Here is a 25,410-nt window from a genome sequence, read left to right as displayed (position 1 = left end):
CTTTGCCTCAGGTTCAGAGGGAGCCATCTTGGTTCCGGGACTCTGCTAAACTTAGTCTGCACAGGTGAGAGTGTGCACCACAGAAGCTGACAGCTTCTGGGACAGGCGGGAGCCACAGAGCTACTGAGGCAGCACCCTTTTCGGGCCCCAGACATCCGGCCACCTTCCTGGCCAGAGGACAGGTGTCCATCCGGCCCGGGAGGCTTTTGCCTCTAGATTGGCGATAGCCATCTTGGTTCTGGGACTCCGCCGAACATAGTCTGCACAGGTGAGAGTGTGCACCACACAAGCTGACAGCTTCTGTGACCCGCGAAAGCAACACAGCGTCTGGGAAAGGTCCTGTTTTGGGCCTTCATCTTCGGCCAGGAGGAGGTCCAAACACCAGATATCTGTGCACCTTCCCTGTAAGAGGAGAACTTGCCTGCAGAGAGTGCTCTGACCACTGAAACTCAGAGGAGAGAGCTTGTCTCCCAGGTCTGCTGATAGAGGCTAACAGAATCACCAGAAGAACAATCTCTAAACAGAGACAACTATAACAACTAACTCCAGAGATTACCAAATGGCGAAAGGTAAACGTAAGAATCTTACTAACAGAAACCAAGACCACTCACCATCATCAGAACCCAGCACTCCCACTTCGCCCAGTCCAGGGCACCCCAACACAACGGAAAAGCTAGACCTGGATCTAAAAGCATATCTCATGATGATGGTAGAGGACATCAAGAAGGACTTTAATAACACACTTAAAGAAATACAGGAGAACACTGCTAAAGAGGTAGAAGACATTAAAGAGGAAGCACAAAAATCCCTTAAAGAATTGCAGGAGAACACTGCTAAAGAGGTAGAAGACATTAAAGAGGAAGCAGCACAAAAATCCCTTAAAGAATTGCAGGAAAACCAGACCAAACAGGTGATGGAATTGAATAAAACCATCCAAGACCTAAAAAGGGAAGTAGACACAATAAAGAAAACCCAAACTGAGGCAACACTGGAGATAGAAACCCTAGGAAAGAAATCTGGAACCATAGATGCGAGCATCAGCAACAGAATACAAGAGATGGAAGAGAGAATCTCAGGTGCAGAAGACTCCATAGAGAACATCAGCACAACAATCAAAGAAAATACAAAATCCAAAAAGATCCTAACTCAAAACATCCAGGAAATCCAGGACACAATGAGAAGACCAAACCTATGGATAATAGGAGTAGATGAGAATGAAGATTTTCAACTCAAAGGACTGGCAAATATCTTCAACAAAATTATAAAAGAAAACTTCCCAAACCTAAAGAAAGAGATGCCCATGAACATACAAGAAGCCTACAGAACTCCAAATAGACTGGACCAGAAAAGAAATTCCTCCCGACCCATAATAATCAGAACAACAAATGCACTAAATAACGATAGAATACTAAAAGCAGTAAGGGAAAAAGGTCAAATAACATATAAAGGCAAGCCTATCAGAATTACACCAGATTTTTCACCAGAGACTATGAAAGCCAGAAGGGCCTGGGCAGATGTTATACAGAAACTAAGAGAACACAAATTCCAGCCCAGGCTACTATACCCAGCCAAACTCTCAATTACCATAGATGGAGAAACCAAAGTATTCCATGACAAAACCAAATTCACACATTATCTTTCCACGAATCCAGCCCTTCAAAAGATAATAACAGAAAAAAACCAATACAAGGACGGAAACCACGTCCTAGAAAAAGCAAGAAGGTAATCCCTCAACAAACCTAAAAGAAGACAGCCACAAGAACAGAATGCCAACTCTAACAACAAAAATAAAAGGAAGACTGGCTACACAAACAAAACCCAACATTTTGCTGCTTACAGGAAACTCATCTCAGAGAAAAAGATAGATACTACCTCAGAATGAAAGGCTGGAAAACAATTTTCCAAGCAAATGGTAGGAAGAAACAAGCTGGAGTAGCCATCCTAATATCCAATAAAATCGACTTCCAACCCAAAGTCATCAAAAAAGACAAGGAAGGGCACTTCATACTCATCAAAGGTAAAATCCTCCAAGAGGAACTATCAATTCTGAATATCTATGCTCCAAATACAAGGGCAGCCACATTCATTAAAGATACTTTAGTAAAGCTCAAAGCATACATTGCACCTCACACAATAATAGTGGGAGACTTCAACACACCACTTTCACCAATGGCCAGATCATGGAAGCAGAAACTAAACAGGGACACAGTGAAACTAACAGAGGTTATGAAACAAATGGATCTGACAGATATCTACAGAACATTTTATCCTAAAACAAAAGGATATACCTTCTTCTCAGCACCTCACGGTACCTTCTCCAAAATTGACCACATAATTGGTCACAAAACAAGCCTCAACATATACAAAAATATTGAAATTGTCCCATGCATCCTATCAGATCACCATGGACTAAGGCTGATCTACAATAACAAAATAAATAATAGAAAGCCAATACACACGTGGAAACAACACTCTTCTCAATGATACCTTGGTCAAGGAAGGAATAAAGAAATAAATTAAGGACTTTTTGAAGTTTAATGAAAATGAAGCCACAACATATCCAAACTTATGGGACACAATGAAAGCATTTCTAAGAGGAAAACTCATAGCTCCAAGTGCCTCCAAAAAGAAACTAGAGAGAGCACACATTAGCAGCTTGACAACACACCTAAAAGCTCTAGAACGAAAGGAAGCAAATTCACCCAAGAGGAGTAGACGGCAGGAAATAATCAAACTCAGGGGTGAAATCAACCAAGTGGAAACAAGAAGAACTATTCAAAGAATCAACCAATCGAGGAGCTGGTTCTTTGAGAAAATCAACAAGATAGATAAACCCTTAGCCAGACTCACTAGAGGGCACAGGGAAAGTATTCTAATTAACAAAATCAGAAATGAAAAGGGAGACATAACAACAGATCCTGAAGAAATCCAAAACACCATCAGATCCTTCTACAAAAGGCTATACTCAACAAAACTAGAGAACCTGGATGAAATGGACAAGTTTCTAGACAGATACCAGGTACCAAAGTTAAATCAAGATCAGGTTAATGATCTAAACAGTTCCATATCCCCTAAAGAAATAGAAGCAGTCATTAAGAGTCTCCCAACCAAAAAAAGCCCAGAACCAGATGGGTTTAGTGCAGAGTTCTATCAGACCTTCAAAGAAGATCTAATCCCAGTTCTTCACAAACTATTCCACAAAATAGAAACAGAAGGTTCTCTACCCAACTCATTCTATGAAGCCATAATTACTCTGATACCTAAACCACAAAAAGACCCAACAAAGATAGAGAACCTCAGACCAATTTCCCTTATGAATATCGATGCAAAAATCCTCAATAAAGTTCTCGCTAACCGAATCCAAGAACACATCAAAACAATCATCACTCCTGACCAAGTAGGTTTCATCCCAGGGATGCAAGGATGGTTCAATATATAGAAATCCATCAACGTAATCCAGTATATAAACAAACTCAAAGACAAAAACCACATGATCATCTCGTTAGATGCTGAGAAAGCCTTTGACAAAATCCAACACCCATTCATGATAAAAGTCTTGGAAAGATCAGGAATTCAAGGCCCATACCTAACCATGATAAAAACAATCTACAGCAAACCAGTAGCCAACATCAAAGTAAATGGTGAGAAGCTGGAAGAAATCCCACTAAAATCAGGGACTAGACAAGGCTCTCTCCCTACCTATTCAACATTGTACTTGAAGCCCTAGCCAGGGCAATTAGACAACAAAAGGAGATCAAGGAGATACAAATTGGAAAAGAAGAAGTCAAAATATCACTCTTTGCAGATGATATGATAGTATATATAAGTGACCCTAAAAATTCCACCAGAGAACTCCTAAGCCTGATAAACAGCTTCAATGAAGTAGCTGGATATAAAATTAACTCAAGCAAGTCAATGGCCTTTCTGTACACAAAGGATAAACAGGCTGAGAAAGAAATTAGGGAAACAACACCCTTCTCAATAGTCACAAACAATATCAAATACCTTGGCGTGACTCTAACTAAGAAAGTGAAAGATCTGTATGACAAGAACTTCAAGTCTCTGAAGAAAGAAATTAAAGAAGATCTCAGAAGATGGAAAGATCTCCCATGCTCATGGATTGGCAGGATCAACATTGTAAAAATGGCTATCTTGCCAAAAGCAATCTACAGATTCAATGCAATCCTCGTCAAAATTCCAACTCAATTCTTCAAGGAGTTAGAAAGGGCAATCTGCAAATTCATCTGGAACAACAAAAAACCTAGGATAGCAAAAACTCTTCTCAAGGATAAAAGAACCTCTGTTGGAATCACCATGCCTGACCTAAAGCTGTATTACAGAGCAATTGTGATTAAAAACTGCATGGTACTGGTATAACGACAGACAAGTAGACCAATGGAACAGAATTGAAGACCCTGAGATGAACCCACACACCTATGGTCACTTATCTTTGATAAGGGAGCAAAAACCATCCAGTGGAAAAGAGACAGCATTTTCAACAAATGGTGCTGGCACAACTGGCGGTTATCATGTAGAAGAATGCGAATTGATCCATTCCTATCTCCTTGTACTAAGGTCAAATCTAAGTGGATTAAGGAACTCCACATAAAACCAGAGACACTGAAACTTATAGAGGAGAAAGTAGGGAAAAGCCTTGAAGATATGGGTACAGGGGAAAAATTCCTTAATAGAACAGCAAAGGCTTGCGCTGTAAGATCGAGAATCGATAAATGGGACCTCATAAAGTTGCAAAGCTTCTGCAAGGCAAAAGACACCGTCAATAAGACAAAAAGACCACCAACAGATTGGGAAAGGATCTTTACCTATCCTAAATCAGATAGGGGACTAATATCCAATATATATAAAGAACTCAAGAAGGTGGACTCCAGAAAATCAAATAACCCCATTAAAAATGGGGCTCAGAACTGAACAAAGAATTCTCACCTGAGGAATACCGAATGGCTGAGAAGCACCTGAAAAAATGTTCAACATCCTTAATCATCAGGGAAATGCAACTCAAAACAACCCTGAGATTCCACCTCACACCAGTCAGAATGGCTAAGATCAAAAATTCAGGGGACAGCAGATGCTGGCAAGGATGTGGAGAAAGAGGAACACTCCTCCATTGTTGGTGGGATTGCAAGCTTGTACAACCACTCTGGAAATCAGTCTGGCGGTTCCTCAGAAAATTGGACATAATACTACCAGAGGATCCAGCAATACCTCTCCTGGGCATATATCCAGAAGATGTTCCAACCGGTAAGAAGGACACATGCTCCACTATGTTCATAGCAGCCTTATTTATAATAGCCAGAAGGTGGAAAGAACCCAGATGCCCCTCAACAGAGGAATGGATACAGAAAATGTGGTACATTTACACAATGGAGTACTACTCAGCTATTAAAAGGAATGAATTTATGAAATTCCTAGGCAAATGGATGGACCTGGAGGGCATCATCCTGAGTGAGGTAACCCAATCACAAAGGAACTCACACAATATGTACTCACTGATAAGTGGATATTAGTCCCAAAACTTAGGATACCCAAGATATAAGATACAGTTTGTTAAACGCATGAAACTCAGGAAGAACGAAGACCAAAGTGTGGACACTGTGCCCCTTCTTAGAATTGGGAACAAAACACCCATGGAAAGAATTACAGAGATAAAGTTTGGAGCTGTGACGAAAGGATGGACCATCTAAAGACTGCCATATCCAGGGATCCATCCCATAATCAGCTTCCAAACGCTGACACCATTGGATACACTAGCAAGATTTTGCTGAAAGGACCCAGATATAGCTGTCTCTTGTGAGACAATGCCGGGGCCTAGCAAACACAGAAGTGGATGCTCACAGTCAGCTATTGGATGGATCACAGGGCCCCCAATGGAGGAGCTAGAGAAAGTACCCAAGGAGCTAAAGGGATCTGCAACCCTATAGGTGGAACAACATTATGAAGTAACCAGTACCCCAGAGCTCTTGACTCTAGCTGCATATGTATCAAAAGATGGCCTAGTTGGCCATCAGTGGAAAGAGAGGCCCATTGGAATTGCAAACTTTATATGCCCCAGTACAGGGGAACACCAGGGCCAGAAAGTGGGGGTGGGTGGGTAGGGGAGTGGGGGGGGGAGTGTATTGGGGACTTTTTGGATAGCATTGGAAATGTATATGAGGAAAATACCTAATAAAAAAATTAATTCTAAAAAAAAAATAATCTTCTCAAATTAATTTCTCTATTTCTGGTAGCTTCACATTTTATGGATGCTATATGCTTTTTATATTTGAGAGATAATTATATTTATGATAATAATTACTATAATCATATCTATCAGCATTGGGAGTTAGTACAGCGTGTGAAATGCCATCCCTGACATCAGCGGCTGAATTGTTATTTTCTTTGATTGTGTTCTACTGGTGATAAGCTGTTCAATAAATTAAGACAAATAATAAAAAAATTTTTTTAGTATCAATTTTGAACATACATGACCCTGGCTGAGATTATGATATGTGTGTGTGTGTGTGTGTGAGAGAGAGAGAGAGAGAGAGAGAGAGAGAGAGGTGTTTGCTTGACAAGCACCTGACCAACTGAGCTATCTTCACTGTCCTTCATATATTTTTTTTGTTCTGAAGCTTCTGAGGGGGTTTAATCTCCTTGACTCTCCTTTGGCTGTGGTGCAGAATGGCTTGTACTTTGCAAGAGCTCCATCATAATTTGATGCTGATGCTGTTTTTCTCCTTCAATTTACAAGACATTTCTGTCTGTGGACAAATGTGTTAACAATCCATAGATATTATTCACTTTATCCTGATATTAATCCATTTTAAATTAATTCTCATACCTCTCTCTCTAGCAACTGTGAATAAATTAATTACATATCCCTTTTTAGTTGTCCAAATAAGTAGCTAATTAACATTTTATGAGCCTGGACCTTCTCTCAAGATACATTAAATATTGTCTTAACCAACTTCTACTTCTGGGAGAAGCACAGGGAGCTAAACTAAAACTCCCAAGTTGAAGTTACAATACTATGTGCATTTAAGGTCTGGTGAAGCATATTGAGAAAGCCAAGCAACTTAAGAAAGCAACTTAAGTATTTAGTGATTAATGACTGGAAATGGAAATGTGATACAGACAACAGAATATAGTTAGGACATTGTACTTTGGACATGCACACTTCGTGTGCGGTGGGGACATTTTTCCACATGCTATAGAATGGCTAAAGCTTCAGAATGTGATGATGCTAAGCAAAATAAACCAGTTACAGAAAGGCAAACGCTACAGCAGTCTATGTATATGAAAACCCTGAAGCAAGCAGATCCTAGACAGAGAGTAAACAGCAGGGCCGGATGCTGGGAGGAAGAGGAGGGAATGCTGTTCAGAGAGACTTGAGTACCTGTGCCGCATCAAGGATGCTCTGGAGACCTGAGGCCCAGTGAACACGCACAGTAGTTAGCCAGCTGTACTGGACTGCCAGAATTACTAAGAGTATGTATTTATTTTATGTGCATTTTTACCACAAAGAAAAGTTATATTAAGAGCAGCTGAATTTTTGCTTTGAGACAAGATCTCATTCTGAGGCTAGGCTGGCTTCAAACTTGGCCATCCTCTTGTCTCCAGGTCCCAAGTGCTGAGATGACCCAGCTTAAAAGCAGTTAATTTTTAGGGAACTCACTGCTCTAAATGCTTTATGTGTTACACTCAGCTAACTCTCCACCATCATCTCTGACTATAGAAGGTCAAGGCACACAAATGTGAAAGTGTCCCTGACTATGTAGTTACTGTGTAGTAAGCCGGGATTCATGGCGCACAGGTACCGAGTAGCCACCTCACTCAGCTGGCTGCCTTCGCTGTGTTATGCAGATTTCCTTTTAGAGGACACGCATCTAAAGTAATCTTTAAAGTTAAACCCCTTTCTAAACCCAACACTGTCACCAGCTGAAGAGGAAAACACATTTTCTTGTGTGTGTTTGTGTGTGCATGAATACCACACACACACACACACACACACACACACACACACACACACAGAGAGTATCCCTTACCCCAAATGCTTAGGTAATATTTCAGATTACAGACTACATCCATTTATATCATGAGACATCTTGAGGAAGCGCCCCATGTCCAAACACACACTTGGCTGAAGTACTATATCTGCCGTATACATGGAGCCGTAAGGTCATGCTATACAAGACGTTTAGTGAGTTTGTACATGAAACAGTTTCATGGCATGACATTTTCCACTTGTGGTAGCATGTCAGGTCTCAAAAAGTTTTGGATCATGAAACTTGGATTTCCAAGTTATTGATGTATAATCTGTAGAAAGTCAATTAAAAACAAAGCAATGAGCTCAGACCGAGTTCAACTGGCTAACAAAAGAAAACAGCTCTGTTTTCAATGACATATTTCATATTTTATTTGCTAGTAGCTCCAGAAAATTAATTGTATATTAGGGCCTCTGATTTCTTCTTTTCTTTTCCCTTCTCTTTCTTTCTTTTCTTTTCTTTTTTGGCTTTTTGAGACAGGGTTTCTCTGTATAGCTTTGGCTGTCCTGGAACTCAACTCTGTAGACCAGGCTGGCCTTGAACTGCTGCTGGGATTAAAGGTGTGTGCCACCACCGCCCAGCTCTGATTTCTTAATAACATGTCAGAATCTTAGACTGTCTGTCTGATTAGTGAAAGAAAATAGTAAAAAGTACTAAATTCCCTCACAACTTAAAATTCTCTATTTATAGATCTCTGACTTGTCTCTGTCCTGAAATGACTGGTTTGTTTTATTTGGCCCAGAATCATACGCAGTTGGCCTACTGCACACATCTTACACAGGCCTCGCTGTCATGTATTCATTAAACAATTTTCCTGTGCCTGTATCCATCTCAGATGGATGGACTTCTTCCTGTTAAAGATGCCCTTCATCGTTTTATACAAAGCTACTGCTTTGAGTTTTCCCCTATGTGTGCCTAGACAGAAACTATAGGCAGGGTGCAGAAGGAGAGGCTCTGTAGCAAACCATACCTCAACCCTCTAGAGCAGTGGTTCTCAACCTTCCCAATGCTGGGACCCTTTATTACATGTGTGGTGACCCCCCCACCATAAAATAATTTTCGCTGCTACTTTATAACTGTAATTTTGCTACTGCTATGAATTATAAATATCTGATACACAGGATATCTGATATGTGACCTTCAAGGGGGACATGACCTACAGGCTGAGAACAATTGCTCTAGTTGAATAAGCCCACTCCTTAGTCGCTGGTATGTGAACACCTACAACCAAGCTGAGGTCTGGCTAAGGGATGGCACTGGCCTTCCTTTCCTCTCTCTGGGGGTTGTATACAGTAGTGCAGCAGCAGTAAGGCTGGTACCTCATCTCATTAGTGACACGTCTGTAAACTGTAAAGGAGAAGATGAAGTACTTCTGAGGAGGAACAGAGGGAAAAGTGCTCCAAAGTCCTCTGGCCTGGTGCAGCTGTGTCCCTAAGGGAGGAGCTCTGATTGGGGGCGGGGGGGGGGTCTTCATTAGTGGACTAGAGACAACATTCACCTGACACAGAGGGACATCATCACGGCAGCAGCTTTACAGAGCAACCTGATGGTAATCAGGGGACTTCTTTTACTATTAGCAACAAATCAGCATAGCAAACTATAGTCTGTTAGTGTGACAGTGCATTAAGATTCAGAGTCACTGGGCATTAAACATGTAAACCTAATATTAATTAGACAAAAAATACCAGTGACATTCACATTTGTAGATGCCTGCATGTTCCCTGGCAGTTTTCTCCTAACACCCAACAGAAATAAAAATAAAAAGCATCATTAGTAAAAGGGTTAAAAGAAACATAAAGAGCCAAGGCTCAAGAGAGAGCGGTGTAGAAAGGCCCGCACCAGGAAGCCTGTGGAACATCTCAGGAGCACGCATAGTTCATCAGCTTCTAACCTTCCACTTCATGATGGCCGGAGCACAAGCAAGGCTGGAGCACACAGGTTTCTGAAACCTCTGCCCCCACAACCCCCCTAAGATACTCACCGAGTTCTGCATGTGAGGTGCCTGGGATCAGGTCTAGGCCGTCAATAGGTTTAATAAACATTTCCTCTTGAGACCATGCATATGAACAGCCAGCGGTTAAGAGAGTTGAACTGTAACTTTTCAAAATAGTTTTGAGTGCATTACTCCTATCTGCACTATGGAAGTGGCACACAGCGTGGAGTTCAGATGTCAGATGTTGACAGCCCTGGGCTCCAATGCCAGTTTCCCCAGTTGTTACTTATGTGACTCTGGAGAAGTTATATGAATAATTTTTTCTCCCATTTAAAAAATGGGGCTAATCAGAGGCAGTTATGGTGACTCAGTGTATCAATACAAATATATTGTTCAGTTTGGTCACATTTGGGAATATTTGAGGATCAGAATCCTAGTGAGTCCCTCACCAGTCTCTCTCATCACTTCCCAATTAAAGAGAAAAAAAAAAAATGACATCCAAAGATGTTCCAATAACCTGTTCTAGGTCATGCCCCGGACAGGGAAGACTTAAACCAAGCATCAAGAACTCCAAAGCCTGTTTCAAGTGGCCATTTTCAAAGTCAGTGTGCTGGCTGGTTTTGTGTCAACTTGACACAGGCTGGAGTTATCACAGAGAAAGGAGCTTCAGTTGAGGAAATGCCTCCATGAGATCCAGCTGAAGGCATTTCCTCAATTAGTGATCAAGGGGGAAAGGCCCCTTGTGGGTGGTGCCATCTCTGGGCTGGTAGTCTTGGGCTCTATAAGAGAGCAGGCTGAGTAAGCCAGAGGAAGCAAGCCAGTAAGGAACATCCCTCCATGGTCTCTGCGTCAGCTCCTGCTCCCTGACCTGCTTGAGTTCCAGTCTTGACTTCCTTTGATGATGAACAGCAGTGTGGAAGTGTAAGCCGAATAAACCCTTTCCTCCCCAACTTGCTTCTTGGTCATGATGTTTGTGCAGGAATAGAAACCCTGACTAAGACAGTCAGTGAGGGCAGTTTTCACACACATTATTCATGTATTTTCAATAGGAAAGAAAAAAGTTTACCTTGGCAAATCTACTACATTAGAGTGTCCTAGGAAAAATAAATAATGAAAAGCTAGAAATGCAAGTGTTAGATGAGTTCCTGATAAAGGTCAAGGGGAAAGTGTGCGCGAGTGCATGTGTGCACAGGAAAAGAAACAAAAAAACACAGCTTGTCACGCACGCCATTGGAGTCCACGGTCCAAGTGGTACCTGTACCTGACCTCCCCCGCTTCGTGCCCACGGGGAGCCAGCCCTTCCTGCCACACACAAGGCTTTAAGGACACCTCCTGCAGGACTAGCCTGCTAGCTGCTCCCTGCTACTGCTTACTGCTTGAAAGAATGATTTCTGCTCAGCTCCCCCACCCCCGAACTCCCAAACACAGAGCAGCTGAAGCCTGAGGGAAGAGTGTTCCTCCCCGCAGGAGGCGGAGGTTTTCTAGACACATGCAAGAGACGTTTAGGAGCAAAATAACAAGACTTGGATGTTTATATGGGAATCCCCACCACACCTGTATAGTGCTGAATACACACACATTGGTAGCAATAAGTTGCCCCCTAGGGCCTCCCAGATATTTCTACACACAGACGAGACACTCCAGCAAATGGTCCTGGAGTGAACATTACTGGCTACTTTACAGGATTTAAGTTAGACTTGCCCCGTGGGAAGAGGAGGTACAGAGCAGACGGGTGAGAGGACGAGAAGATACAGCTGTAACAGCCTTTCTACCCTGGGATATGCTACTCATGTGGCCAACTGGGGTTCTGAAACCTGGAGGGCCTTTGGAAAGAAAACAGAACCCGTGACAAAGTCAGATGTGTTGAAAACCTCTTCTCGCCCCCACTGTTGTAAAAAGAGACTTAAGCGATTCTGCCTTGGACAGCAGAATGTCCTTAACTTTGTTCTGTCTTTTGGTCTCCTTTTCAGTCTGGAAGAGGCAGAGAAGAGAGTGGGAGGGAAGGTGGGGACTGGGGCTGGGAGCACAAGTTTAACAAAGGATCACTTTAACAGAGACTACTGAGTAATGGTTTTCCCGTGCCAAGAATAACATCAGCTCACTGTCGCCAATTAGAATCAGGTCAGTCGTGCCTCATGGCTGCTCCAGCTCCCCACCCGGACCCCGGCATGAGGTGCTACTCATGCTGATGTCACCATGAACCACTGTGGCCCCAGTAGGTCAGTCCCCCACTCAGTTCAAAGCAAAGCACTTTTGCACTTTTCTCTCACAGAGGCAGGAAGCCAGGAGGAGCCGGACGTGGCAGTCAGGGAGGCTAGAGCAGGGCAGTCTGTAAGAGCCACCTTCCAGCCCTAACTCAGGGTTCTGAGGAAGCCCATTTTACATGAGTTAGGTAGGATACAGCAGCACCTGGAATAGTGCTGGAACATGCCAGAGCTTATGAAGTAGTGGCCATTACTGAGCAAACAGAAGGGAGGATTTTGTCCTGTTTCTTATCTCTTGCCTGGAACAGTGGTCACTGAGCAGAATGTGCCCTGATAGGAAGGATGCGCAAAGAGGTGCTTTGATAACTTACTCATGAGAAGGCTGTGGGACCGGACATGGGATGAGGAAGATAGCAACAGAGTTCCCACAAAAATGACTGCATGAAATTTTATAAGAGTGATACTAAGTTTTAAACATATAGTTTTTCAAAAAGACAGAAAAACAACCTACCAGAGAAACAGACATCAAAATATACAGACAGACAGATAGGCAAATAGGCAAGCAGGCAGGCAGGCAGGCAGGCAGGCAGGCAGACAGACACAGAGGGAAAAGGAGGGGGGATGAATATGAATGAATGCCTATCTCCTTCCTCCTGGATGGGTCCTTGAGAATGGCATTAGCATCTTTTGGGAGCTTGTGAGAAATGAAAACAACTGAAGGCTCTCCCCAGCCTGCTTGCATGAACAATGGGATGAAAGTCGCACAGAGTTTTAACCGGCTCTGGCCATATGCTATGGCCAGCGAAGGATATTTATAGGAAAAGTCTGTCAACCTTGTGCAAAGTTTTGCAAGCTACTGGATTCAGTTCCAAGAATATAAAAGCTCACAGTTCCAGTATTCATTCCTTTTGTTTATCATGGATAATATTTTCTTTTATTTTTGTCCCTAAACTTTGCCAATGGCTCTAAGTAACTTTCTTCTTTTATTCCCAGGTATCAGGATCTATTTTTCTCAAGGGTGAATTCAGCATGGCAGTTTCTAGATTTGTGAGTACAATGCTAGGCAGCAACAAAGAGCAAACCTGACTCCCTCTAGATGGTTGGATATGCTGTATGCAAGTTCATACCCTGAGTTGGAACTTGTCTCCCCAAATGAACATCTTACAGTCAGTATATAAGTTCTGTGGTTGAAGGCAGAAAAGGATGTACGTAATGGAAGAAAAGCCATGCAGTCTACCCATTCATTATGAGATCACCATGTGAAGGGTGCTCTTTATAGGGAAATGACTTCACTATCTATACTGTATGATTACGTACCTGAGCACAATAGTAAATACAAAGACACCTTAACATACTAGTCTCCAAACATCTCGCCTGTGGATGCATGCTTGGTAAACACAACTTTAAATCATAAAGAGGCAATTAGCCAAATTGTCAGTTACCTATACTTTAGAAAAATGGCTTAAAAGCACAGGGAGTTCATTAGATAAATACCATCTTCACCCCTGGGAAATAACACAAGGGAAATGATAAAGGCCACATGAGATGCAGCTCATGCTTCAGTCAACAGTGTGGTGGTAATAAAGATGGTCAGGTTTAGCACAGCTAAGCTAGCGCCCAAAGGCTTGACCTTAGCAGTGCTCTGCTTCTGCTCTAGAGTGCCTACCTCAATGTCTTCTGAATAAAGTGCTCCAAATCTCTAAACTGTTCAATTAGAACACCTAACACCTCATTTGCTCTCTTGCTAAAGATGGAGGGATTCGGTCTCTCTTGCTTCCCTCAATCCTGGCACTTGACCCTTATTCACCTTTACCTAAATCAGGGTTTAGAAGGACAAGGGACAGAGATACACACACCCACACCCACACCCACACGCACACACTGTGATGAATGATTTTCTGTTCTCTCTCCAGGAGACACAGGATAACTCCCTTCTTGGGAGTTCTGCCTCCTCCTTAAGGCAGATACTCTGATAGATCTGGAAGAACATATTTTCCATATACTTCATAATTCAGTGAAACTAAACTAGGATAATCCTCACTGAAAAAAAAATCCACACGAGAATAGCGGTGCTCAGAGTTTTCAAAGGAATGTGAGCTGCTGGAAGCTAATCAAAAGCACGAGACGTACTCAAGAATGAAGCTGTTTCTAAAAGGAGGAAACTAAGCAAAAATGGCCTTTCCTTCTCCAAAACATGGGTGCTCTGTAAACAGCTCTTCTTATGTTGAAGATTTAACACACATTATAGTGTGTTCCAATGTAGTTTAAAGGAAACCACTCGGCCTAGGAAAAGGTTCAATTGGTAAAGGCCACTGTTGCCAAATCTGGTTACTAGAGTTCCACCCCTGGACCCAACAGGGTGGAAGGAGAAAACTGCCTCCCGACCGCTGACCTCTGACCTGCACAGGAGCACTGGCACACGCAGACCCACAGAGTCTGTAATGATAAAAACAAACAAACAAACAAACAAACAACCCAAACTGCCTATAGTTCTGATTAAAAAAACAAAACTAAAACCAAAACTAAAAAACCAAACCCAAAAAATACCAATGGAGCCAGAAAGATTGCTCGGTGGGTAAAGGTGCCTGCTTCCAAACTAACCCTCCTGAGTACAAGCCCAGAGCCTGTATGGCAGAATGGAGTTCCACAAGTTGACCTTCCATATGCACATGGTAACACATTCACGGGCATGCACTCACAGATTCATAGGGGGAACAAAAGAAAAGGGATCAATGGTATAAATTCAACTGATTTCTTGACTATGTTCACACATGTCTGTATAGGTCAGCATCTGAGTAAGTTGGCAGTGCTGGCTAATTAACATGACAGAAGTTTAGAACTGTAAATAGCTTTAAGAAAATTTACACAGGTTGATAAAATAAAGTGTCAAAACTTAGCATCTGCAGCTGTGAAAATGCAAACTGGCTTCCTCGACTCTCCTGCCTCAAAGATTGTCTAAGTGAGGGCACCTCTATGTAGTGCAGACAACAAACGTGCAGTCAGAGTGAGGTGCTGCTGTGGTCTCTGCTTTCCTAGTTAAAAGGCCTGAAGTTTTCTCCAGTAAATATAATCCAAAGATCTATTCACAATTGCCTGCATTTATATCTGCATAAATAAACAAACTATATTAATTTATTATAATTGTGGTGTATTAACTGATCAGCCACACTACAGTAGCTACATCCACTCAGGTGAGCTGTGCAGGAAAGCCAGTGAGCACACTTCATTCTGGGTACCGTCAGCTAACCTGACGGCTAAACTGCACTGTCAACTCATTGGAACAGCACACCTTTGCCTGTGGCTGTGAAGATGTTTCTAGAAACACGTTAGATCATGAAGCTAGTACCCTTATGATGGAGGCAGTGGGTCACCAGGTGTGGCTCCTTACTGTCCCCTCTGCTTCCTGGTTGTCGAGAGGTGAGCAGCTTCCTCTGCCAAGCTCTTCCTCTATGCTGTCTCTGCCTTGCTATGTGCCTAAGAACAATGGAGTCAGCCAGCCTCAGACTAAAACCGCAGAGCTGTGAGCCCAAATCAATCTTTCTTCCCCCAGGTTGATTTTCTCAGGTATTTTAGTATTTGATATGTAAAGAGATGGGGCATAATGAGGGCTTTCCATACAGAAGAAAGCAAAGGCGGAAATTCTGTTTTCATCTTTATTCACAAACTGATGCACAGTATGTATTATACATTTACGAAAAGGAAGCAAGGGCAGGAAAAACGGGAAAAGTTTTTTTCCCTCTATAATGAAATACCAAAGAAGCTCACAGAAATAGTTTTAATTCAGCCAAATAACCCTTGCACAAGACACCGTCACTGGTTCCAACCAATGTGCAAAGCCAACTCTCCCAACATTTTTCTGGGGCCATATCTGCTCTGCAACTGGGACTAAATTGGTATACTATAGCTCCCTACACACTCACCCAGGAGCTGGTATGTCCAAAACAGTGCCTGGCACATGGCAGGCACTAAACAAATAGTTGTTGAACGAACAGAAATCAAACAACCTACCTTACAAACATCTTTCAGAAGTTGCAAGTTATGAAAGATCATGAAGGACTCTTATGTATTTATCTGTACCAAGTCTCAGGAGGCTAAAATTTGGTACGCTTACAAATAAAGAAGCTCAAAATGCAGTTTTAAGGAACTGGGAATTCGATTGGAAGGCTAGTAAGATCATTCAGTAGAAAAAGAAAACATAGCAATAAAGGTCATACAAATTCAAACACAGCAACATGCCCAACACCAGCTTAGCAACCATCCTCTGAAGATGCTAACACTACAGTTCGAGAGTGGTACTGAGTCAACCCCCGGCAGGTGTGGTGACTTTTAGGGAACATGTCATTCATTGCCCTCAACTTGTCTCACCAACAGAAGGAAGACACTATGTCATGATTTTCAGTTACCTGGTGCCGGGCTCGACTCTGGTCCAGAAGTTGCCGGGACTGGAGTTTTTGTTGCTCGAGTTGCTGGAGAGCAAAGTGGAGCTGGTAGCTGCCTGCTGTGGGGTGGTACTTGTGCTGGGGGACCACCCCTGTAGCCTTGCTGTATGCGTTGTTCTCTACCTCGCCCTCCCAGGCAAAGCCACCTGTCTGGAGGCTCCTGTGGAGAGAAAGAATGCATGTTTCCACATGGGGATGTGAACAATCCAGAAACAGATACCAGTTAGATTTAGAAAGCTACTTGTATCATAAATTACCTGACCTCTCTACCAAGTCACATTCTGGCATGTTTTGTTTTCCGCTTTGTTTCCCAACTTTTCTCAAATTAAGAGATATCCAAATATCAAGTTAAAAAGTATGTCTGTGTAATGTGTTCATGTGTGAAAGATTTTGCATTCCTGTAGTCTCAATTTCCAATAAGCCACACCTCGTGCTCAGGGATAGGGTGCTCAGTTTGGCTTCCTCAGAAACTGCTCAACTCCATGCTACCAGTTAACCTTCTTGGCCAACAGGATCAAAAGCCTCAGAGCTTAGTCTTATTTGGCTTTTGAGAAGATCTGATTTTTAGCAGTTCCTGGGAAAATACCTCAATGCATGTCTGTATGCATTAAATACACCTATCACTGGTGCTGTCATAAACATAACAGTATGTACACATAATTAATATCTACCAAAGGACTTTGAACATATGGAGGAATGTGGTGACCACCATGGAAAACAAGTACCTAAATGAATGAATGAAATGTTAGCCTAACTCACAGGCAGAGGACTGAGTGAGAGTAAGATGGGACTACATGGTTTTGGAAAGGAAACAGAGGTGTGTGTGTGTGTGTGTGTGTGTGTGTGTGTGTGCACACTCGCGTAGATGTATGTGTACATGTGTTCATATGTATGTAGATGTCAGAAGTCAGTATTGAGTGCTCTCCTCAATTACTTTTCTAGCTTCTTCTAAGACAGGGGTCTCTCCCTGAAGCCAATTCTGTCAGAATGGAAGCCTGGGGAGCCCCAGGGCTCCTACTGTCTCTACCTCCCCTATGCTGAGATGACAAGCACAGTACTGATTGCACTTGCCTTCTCGTGTGGGGCTGAGGGTCTGAATGCAGATCTTTGTGTTTATGCTCCTGGAGACTTTTACCTTTTGTCTCCTTAGTGAGGGAAGACAAATGACTGATAACAGGAGCTAAAAGGCACCGAGAGGCTGTGAGTGGAAGATGTAAAGGAGAAAGACATTCAGGATTATTTTACTTTACATGAGCTCTTCCAGGCTGGCTTTAAACTGGCAAACCTCCTGCCTGCAACCTCTCAGTGTTGTGAATCCAAGCGTGTAATACTATGCCAGACAGGTACTGGGGTTCAAAGTCAGGGAAGGTCAAGGCAGGAAGGCCTCTCCTTCAAATGAAGACAAAGGGAGAGAACAGGCCACTGGGTTGAATTATCTTGAGATTTTCATGTCAATTAAGCTAGATCCTGCTTTTACAACAGAACATAAACTTTGGTGGGTACAGATCTGGACCAATTTCTGGGAGAAATTGGACCAGGGGTAGGAATATGATCAAAATACAGTGTAAGAAATTCCCAAAGAATTAGTGAAAATATTATTTAAAAACTCTGCAAGGGGAACTATTATTAGTCACTGAAAACAAGGCTAAAAACACCCACAGAAGTTCTGCTTCCATTTTGGGATTGATGGTTACAGAGGCTTCTAGCCACAGGAACAGTCTGGGCTCAGTAAGTGGGTATTAGGAAAGTAACAAGGATCTCACTCCACAATTAACCCCCCTGAGTGGCTTGAGTGATTTTATTTGCTAATAACTGCTTTAACAACAAGCATTTCCACGAGGTGTTCATTCCAATGTCTTCTTGCTGGGCACAGAGTCAGGAAGCATGTCCTGGATCTGGGGAGAAGCTCCCAAGGCTCTCAGGGATGTGAACAAGGGCATTGGATGCACAGGGCAGGGCGGTGGGCAAGAAATCAAGTGGATAAGGAGTGTTCTTCCAACTCCACATATACTGAAGAGGCTGGAACACCATAAACTTTTATAGTGAAATATGTTTTTAATCTCATCAGTAACATAAGCTCAGGCTGCAAATCACAAAGGGAAGTTTCTCAAGCCAGTGGAGGCTTTTAGCAAAAAGGGAGGAATTTTTATAGCCTGGCTCTGGGTAGGGGTGGGGGTGCTCAACTGTGTAACGTAATAAGTGCCACGAGAACCTTCTTGTTTGAGTGTCATGGGGTTAGTTGGACAACATTATGTCATATTCAAAGCACACGTCTTTGGGGTTTCTAGCATGCACATGCTCTGATAACTGACAGGGGCTATGTACCCTGCAGCAGGCTTCCCCTGACTTCTGGCACATGAGTTTAATACATCTCTTCTTCCTACAGCACATAATGGCTTTGACATTCATCTGAAAGTCTAACCCCATTTCCACAACCACTCTGCTTCACCAGTCTTCTACCCCAACCAAAATTTTGAGATTGGTTCTTCCCATTAAAATTTTGTGAGATTCCCAGATCCAAATATCTTGGGGCATGTACTGAATTTGAGTTTTCTTTCCACCCCTCCCTGGGGTGATGTTACTGGTTTCAAATAGTTGTGTGTACACACACACACACACACACACACACATTCGAGATACTCTGGAACATTGAAATCATTTATGCTTCATATACACCTTATACTCCAAACTTGTAGTCCCAGCTATTGGTGAGACAGAGGGAGAAGAGCTTAAGCCAGTCGTTTGGGGACACCCTGGGTCACACTGCAAGACTCTACTATGGTAAGATTCTTTTAAAGTTACAAATAAGCAACAATATGGCCTGGTTCTTTCTACCAAGATCTCACCTCACTCCCATAACCAATCCAACTGCTAGGTAGTTACGGTTTCCACTCTAACTGCTCTTCCCACACCACACCATACCCCATCTCTGAATGTCCTGTGTTTCTCTCTGGTTTTGTATGTAAGGAGCTTGGAGGAAACTGTAAGATCCATAGCAACATTTCTTCAGGACACAGGGCTATACCTTCGTCTAAGGTCCTGGGGCCTCCTAAGAAGAAATGATGTCGCAAGATGGGAGGAGGCAGAGGACAGTGACAGTCATGCACTTGTGGTTATGCTGTCCATTTCTTCTATTGACCTCATCCAACCCCTGCCAATAGGAACTACCTGTGCAGGGATGCCCCACCCCTCAGAGCACCGTGCACATCTCTATGGCCATGCTTTCAGCTGCCTCTGTGCTGTGTGGGTGTTGGGAGTACAACACTATGTAATTAAGTGTGGATCATGATATTAAATGTCCAGAATTCTAAGGAATAGTCCTAAACTAGAAAAAAGTGTGGTGCTTCTCACAACACAAATCGTCTTGATGACAAATAGTAGTGCTTTCTGGACGGCATAGGTATTTAAGGGCAGCAGACATTGTATTTTCTTCAATTATAAATTCTTAACCACAAATTCATCTTCACAAATGTCACATGCAGGAAGCCCTCTAGATGGGAAAGGACTCCCATGAGGGGACAGAACAGCACTGACCACAGGAAGCTATGTGATCAGGTGCCTTAGGGGAAGTGAGACTGGTTTTGTACAGAATGGACACTTTAGATTTCATTACATACAGCTCTAAGGCCAGGCAGGGTGAGGTCATACGCATAAGATCCAGTGTAAGGTTAAGGAAGGCCTGAGCAGGGAAGGATCCTTGTGCCAAGGCCCTTAGTGCAGTTAACTCCTAAAATGTTCTTATCAGCAAAATGGAGACGCAACAGTCCGTCCCATAGACTTGTCAAGAGGGAATTCCAGTGGAAGTCTGAAAACTACAAAAAAATATTCCCACTACTAATGTTACTATCCTTCTATTCTTTCCCCAACCTGTGGCTTCCTTTCACTGCCACCAGAGCTCCAGATTTCTCTGGGGATGAGAACAAGCAGGATATAGAAACAGAAAGTGAGTCATTCTGCAGGCAGAAGACCCGCTGCTGCAGTCAGCACGGTGCAGTCCTTTGTGACAGCATCAGACGTGAAGTCAAGGGCTGCCTGTGCTAAAACAAACAGCCATCTGGACCACTGTTGCACTCAGTACACAAACAAGTCCGTCAAGTCCCTAATGTCATATGTCATAATGTCATAAAGCCTCTAGAAGGAAATACATCAAGATGTCTTTGAAACCTTATGGTCAGCAAAGACTTCTTAGAATTCTAATGTTCTAATTAATAAAAGAAAAGTTTAGAAATTGAACTTTAATAAAATCAAACAAGACATCATTAATGCTCTTGGCATGGTGGGGACCTGTAATCCTGGCACTTGGGAAGAGTCCAGAAACAGCCTTAGGTACACAGTGAGCTTGAATCTAGCCTCTACAAGAGACCCTGTCTCAAGCAATAAAAGCAAGCAAAGGACACCGCTAAGAGAATAAGTAAGTCACACTGTGGGGACGAGTATTTGCAGTTCATATAATGTGACAAAGTATTTTTTAACTTAAGTGTTTATAATTTTTTTAAATTTATTTTTATATGTACGGGTGATTTTTCTGCATGTCTGTCTGTCTGTCTGTCCATCGTATGTGCCTGGTGTCCTTTGCCCTTGGAAGCCCTGAAGCTGGAGTTATAGACGGTTGTGAGCTGCCAGTGTTCTTGACTGCTGAGCCACCTCTCCAGCCCATGACAAAGAATTTCTACTGTTAATATACAAAGTCTGCATTGTTAACTGACCCTAACAACAGAATGAAAATAACTAAAAATGTGATTTGAAAAGATATTTTATGAGTGAAAAAATATGAATGTCCAATAAGCATACAAGTTCTCAGTATCAGTGGTCATCAGAGAAATTCAAATGACATTTTATAGTATTATAATGATTACAATTGCAGCTGGGTGTAGTGCCAGATGTCTGTAATCCCAGCACTTGAGAAGCAGAAGCAGGAGGGATCAAGAATTCAAAGCCATCCTGAGCTATGAGAGACACGTTCTCAATAAACCAATAAACAAAACAGAACAAACCAAACCAGGGACAGGGGCTTGTTTGGTCAAGCACAGTATCAAGTACTGGTGATTATGTAGATCGACTTGTTCACTGATAACAGGATAAAGCAACGCCAACAGGATACTGTCGGGTCTGTGTGAAAGCAAACGTGTTTACGCAAATGAGTTAACTGCTTAAATAAAAGCACATGGCTACCAACAATGTTGCAGAAAATTTTCATTGAAATATTTATAACTATCAAGAACTGGAGCCATCATTAGGAAATTAGATTAATAATAAAATATGTATCCATATACTTTAATACTACTTGATAAAATGGCTGAATTACTAAAACAATCAATGGATAGATGAGTTGAATGAAAGGCAGATCCAGGAGAAAAAATGTGCTACTAACATGTGGCATGAGGCACAAAGGCATGGCACACAGAGGGACATCTTCACAGGGAGCAGATACACGGGAACTCTCGAATGTGATGGAAATAGACCAAGAATGTTGTGAACAGATAAATTCATCACACTGAGCACGTAAAAATATTCATGTAAATGATACAAGTTAAAAAAAAAACCCCAAAAGTTATACCACTTTCATTTGAAATTAAAATCCTAGTTAATAGTTTCTGTTCTGTGTATACAATATAGTAGCTTCCCAATTCTGATTACAAAAACATGCACTTTGTAATAGTGGACCACATGATCAAATCCATTTAGCATTTAGACTTGTTTTATCAGGGCAATTTAACCTAAACCTATTAAATACAGCAAGATCTGGAGGAATAAAGTCAGGAGTGGCAGGGGTTAAGAAGACTGGTACAGAGGAGCCTACGAGAGGACAGCAGTAGGTGACATGGCCTAAATGACAACAGTAATGGCATCCTATTAGCCTGAAGGACGAAGGAGAGAATGAACACAAAGCAAACACTGGGAGCACCTGCACTGGGGTGAACTGGTGATGAAAGGCAGGGAGAAAGGTCAGTCCTGAAAAGCATCCTGAGGACATAGAGTGACATTAAAATGACAAAGGTAGAGCTGGGCATTATGGCTCATCCTTGCAATCCTCGTATTCAGGAACCTGAGGCAAACTTATGAGGATTGCTATCAGTGTGAGGTTAGCCTGGGATATAATGTAAGACTGTGTCTCAAAAAAGAAAAAAAGGCATCATATGCAACTAGAAGAAGAAGGTCAACAGGTGGTGATGCTTTCACGGTAACAGGCCACCGAGAGAGGCTCTGCGGGGAAAGCATTTCTTTATGAAACACAACTAACATGTGATTCAGAACTACTTTCACCAATGGGAAAAAAAGTCGAATTGCATTTCGAGACAGATCCAGCAACAGGAAAGCGGACCATCCAGTAACAAGTCTTAGTCTACCTCAATGACAACCTAGCTACAATTTGGTTACCACGGACTGGAGACACAGTGCTCACAGGACAGACTTTGCCGAACATCACTTCCATGGTGTATTAAGTCAGATGGTTCGGCTAAGGCAGCCCATGCTCTTGATGTCAGAGCTTTGATTCTGACCTTATAATTGTAAGTTTCTGAGAATGATTCAGGACCATTCAAGAAACATGTTGTACTTAACCTGTGAGTATGCTCATTGGATAAGAGAATACTCTTCTTTTTTAAAAGGATTTATTTATTTCATGTATGTGAGTACACTGTCGGTGTCTTGAGACACACCAGAAGAGGCCATCAGATGACCATTACAGATGGTTGTGAGCCACCATGTGGTTGCTGGGAATCGAACTCAGGACCTCTGGAAGAGCAGTCAGTGCTCTTAACCGCTGAGCCATCTCTCCAGCCCATACTCTTCTTTTCTTTCCCTCCTGTTTTACACCTGTGGAGTTCCACCAAGATGGTTTTCCCACAGGAATGTTAGAACCTAGCAGAGGCAGTATGAGAAATACCAAGAACACACAGGTCTTCTGGAAGTCACGTGACTGTCTGGTGACCTGCATGTGGGGTTGAAAGTATGTGCTACATGAATTCCTAAGTGAAGGCCAAGCTTCCTGCTCGAGAACAGGGAGAGAGGCATTAAAATATTTTGTTTATTTTATACAATAAAAGGCTCTTGGGAAAGGATTAAAGAAATAATTCAAGGAACAAAGAAAAAAGAAGTGTGTGGGTCAAAACCAAAGGATAAATTGAGTCAATGAGAGAGTTCTGGAGTAGCTGAGGTCCTGACTCTGCACCACCCCGGAATGGAAAGCAGCCACTTAAGAGACCCAGGGATCTAGAACAACACTACTAAGTTAAGTCCTGGCTTTACTATTATAAGCAGCACATTTAACCTCTTTGTGCCTTGATTTCTTCAGATGGGAGTATGTACTAACCCCAGCTCTCATGGGCTAGCTAAGAACTAAATATGACAACCCATGTACAACACTTAGCACATAGCTGACATTGCAGAGCAGGCGCTCAATTACTAACGTCTTCCCATTGAGAGGAAGCCTAAGTCCTTGGGCAGGACAGGAGGGGCAACACAAAAGGGGTCCAAGGAGTAAGGGGGAAGCAAAGCTACTTTGGAGAGAGGAGAACTGGTCTCTCTAATCTCCTTACGAAGTACTATCCCTGGGTAACAAGTAAGAGACATGGTTCTAGTGGGTGCACAAATGGGGCTGAAGTGGAATGTGGTGGCACACACACTTTAAATCTGTACACATGGGAGGCAGAAGCAAGCAGATCTCTGTGAGTTTCAAGGCCTGGTCTGCATATTGAGTTCCAGACCAGCCAGTCCTACAAAACAAGAACCAGCCTCAAGGAAAGCCAACCTAACAGAAAGAAGGAAGGAAAGAAAGTGGGCTGAAGCTGTGAGAGCCAGAGCAGCTCACACAGCCATTGTTGTCACTGACCAGGGCAGCCACAGAAGGGCAGCCCTTATCTGGGAGAACTTCCAAGCCAGCTGGAGAATATGTCACCATGTTTAGGAGGCAGCAGTTAGGAATGGAGATTATCAGTCTTTTCAGCTCTTCTCCACCCAAACCTGAATTAGCAGCAGTGGCTATACCCCTTTCACTTTTGCAAAAGGAAAGCTCTCATTTTTGTTTTGTTTTTTAGAATAAAAGTCGTATGTTCTCAATGTCTTAAACTGTAGAAACACAAGAAACTCAACTTGACCCAACAAACAAAATGCCAATTGGAAATTTTGTCAATAATTTTTGTTTTTAAAATACAGGGACTCATTATGTAGCCTAGGCGGGCCTGGAACTTGCATTCTTTCTGCCTTAGCCTCCAGGCCTGAGCCGCCATGCTGGGCTCACCAGGGTTTTACCAGTTCTTCCATGTCAGAAGTAGGCTGTTATCAGCCTAACTGAGCCTGTAAGCCTTCTGCAGACTACAATGTTTGAATTCATAATTTTCCTCCATTAAATTCACAGAGAACAGTAATTCTGGTCTTTAAATCATTCTAAATCCTGATTGTCATCCAAGATAAATCATTGATAAAAATGGGAAATTGGTTAGCCAATAGCACAGTCTCAGGTCATAATTAACAACTGCAGATTGGCTGGCTGTTGGATAGTTACCCATTTGGTTATAAATATTAATGACGACATTTTCTCATTCACATTTCTCTTCAGTACACAAGAGATTTCATTATGCTTAATCCTGAAACGACTCAAAGCCATCCCTTTCTATCCCAATCTTCTTTCACTAGAGTGGTTCTACAGTGAAGGGAAATGAGGTTAGTCTAACATGACTTAGTTTTCTCATGAATCAGTGCTGGGCCAACACAATTCCCTTTCCCTTCTCCATGAGCTGCCAAATCATCGGGGCGCTAATCTGTTATATTCTGACCTGCAACTGACATCTCAA

At 42.5% G+C, this 25,410-nt stretch overlaps 1 protein-coding gene across 12 annotated transcripts in view; it reads right to left on the bottom strand.

The window, feature by feature from the left end:
- The window catches only part of Ttll5 (tubulin tyrosine ligase like 5), a 238,267-nt gene that overhangs the window by 48,119 nt on the left and 164,738 nt on the right, over nucleotides 1–25,410 (bottom strand). For all 12 annotated transcript variants that reach the window (XR_015045248.1, XM_029484762.2, XM_021178935.3 and 9 more), the window contains one exon: nucleotides 16,583–16,778. Coding sequence is in view for 11 of the 12 variants with exons in the window: in XM_029484762.2 (XP_029340622.1) it covers nucleotides 16,583–16,778 (196 nt within the window). In the remaining variant the exon portion in view is untranslated. The remainder of the gene's footprint in view (nucleotides 1–16,582; nucleotides 16,779–25,410) is intronic.

Source organism: Mus caroli, unplaced genomic scaffold, assembly GCF_978045245.1.
Source record: "Mus caroli unplaced genomic scaffold, Mus_caroli_1 scaffold_14, whole genome shotgun sequence".
Taxonomy (NCBI): Eukaryota; Metazoa; Chordata; class Mammalia; order Rodentia; family Muridae; genus Mus; species Mus caroli.
This window is presented reverse-complemented; position numbering and strand designations above follow the sequence as displayed.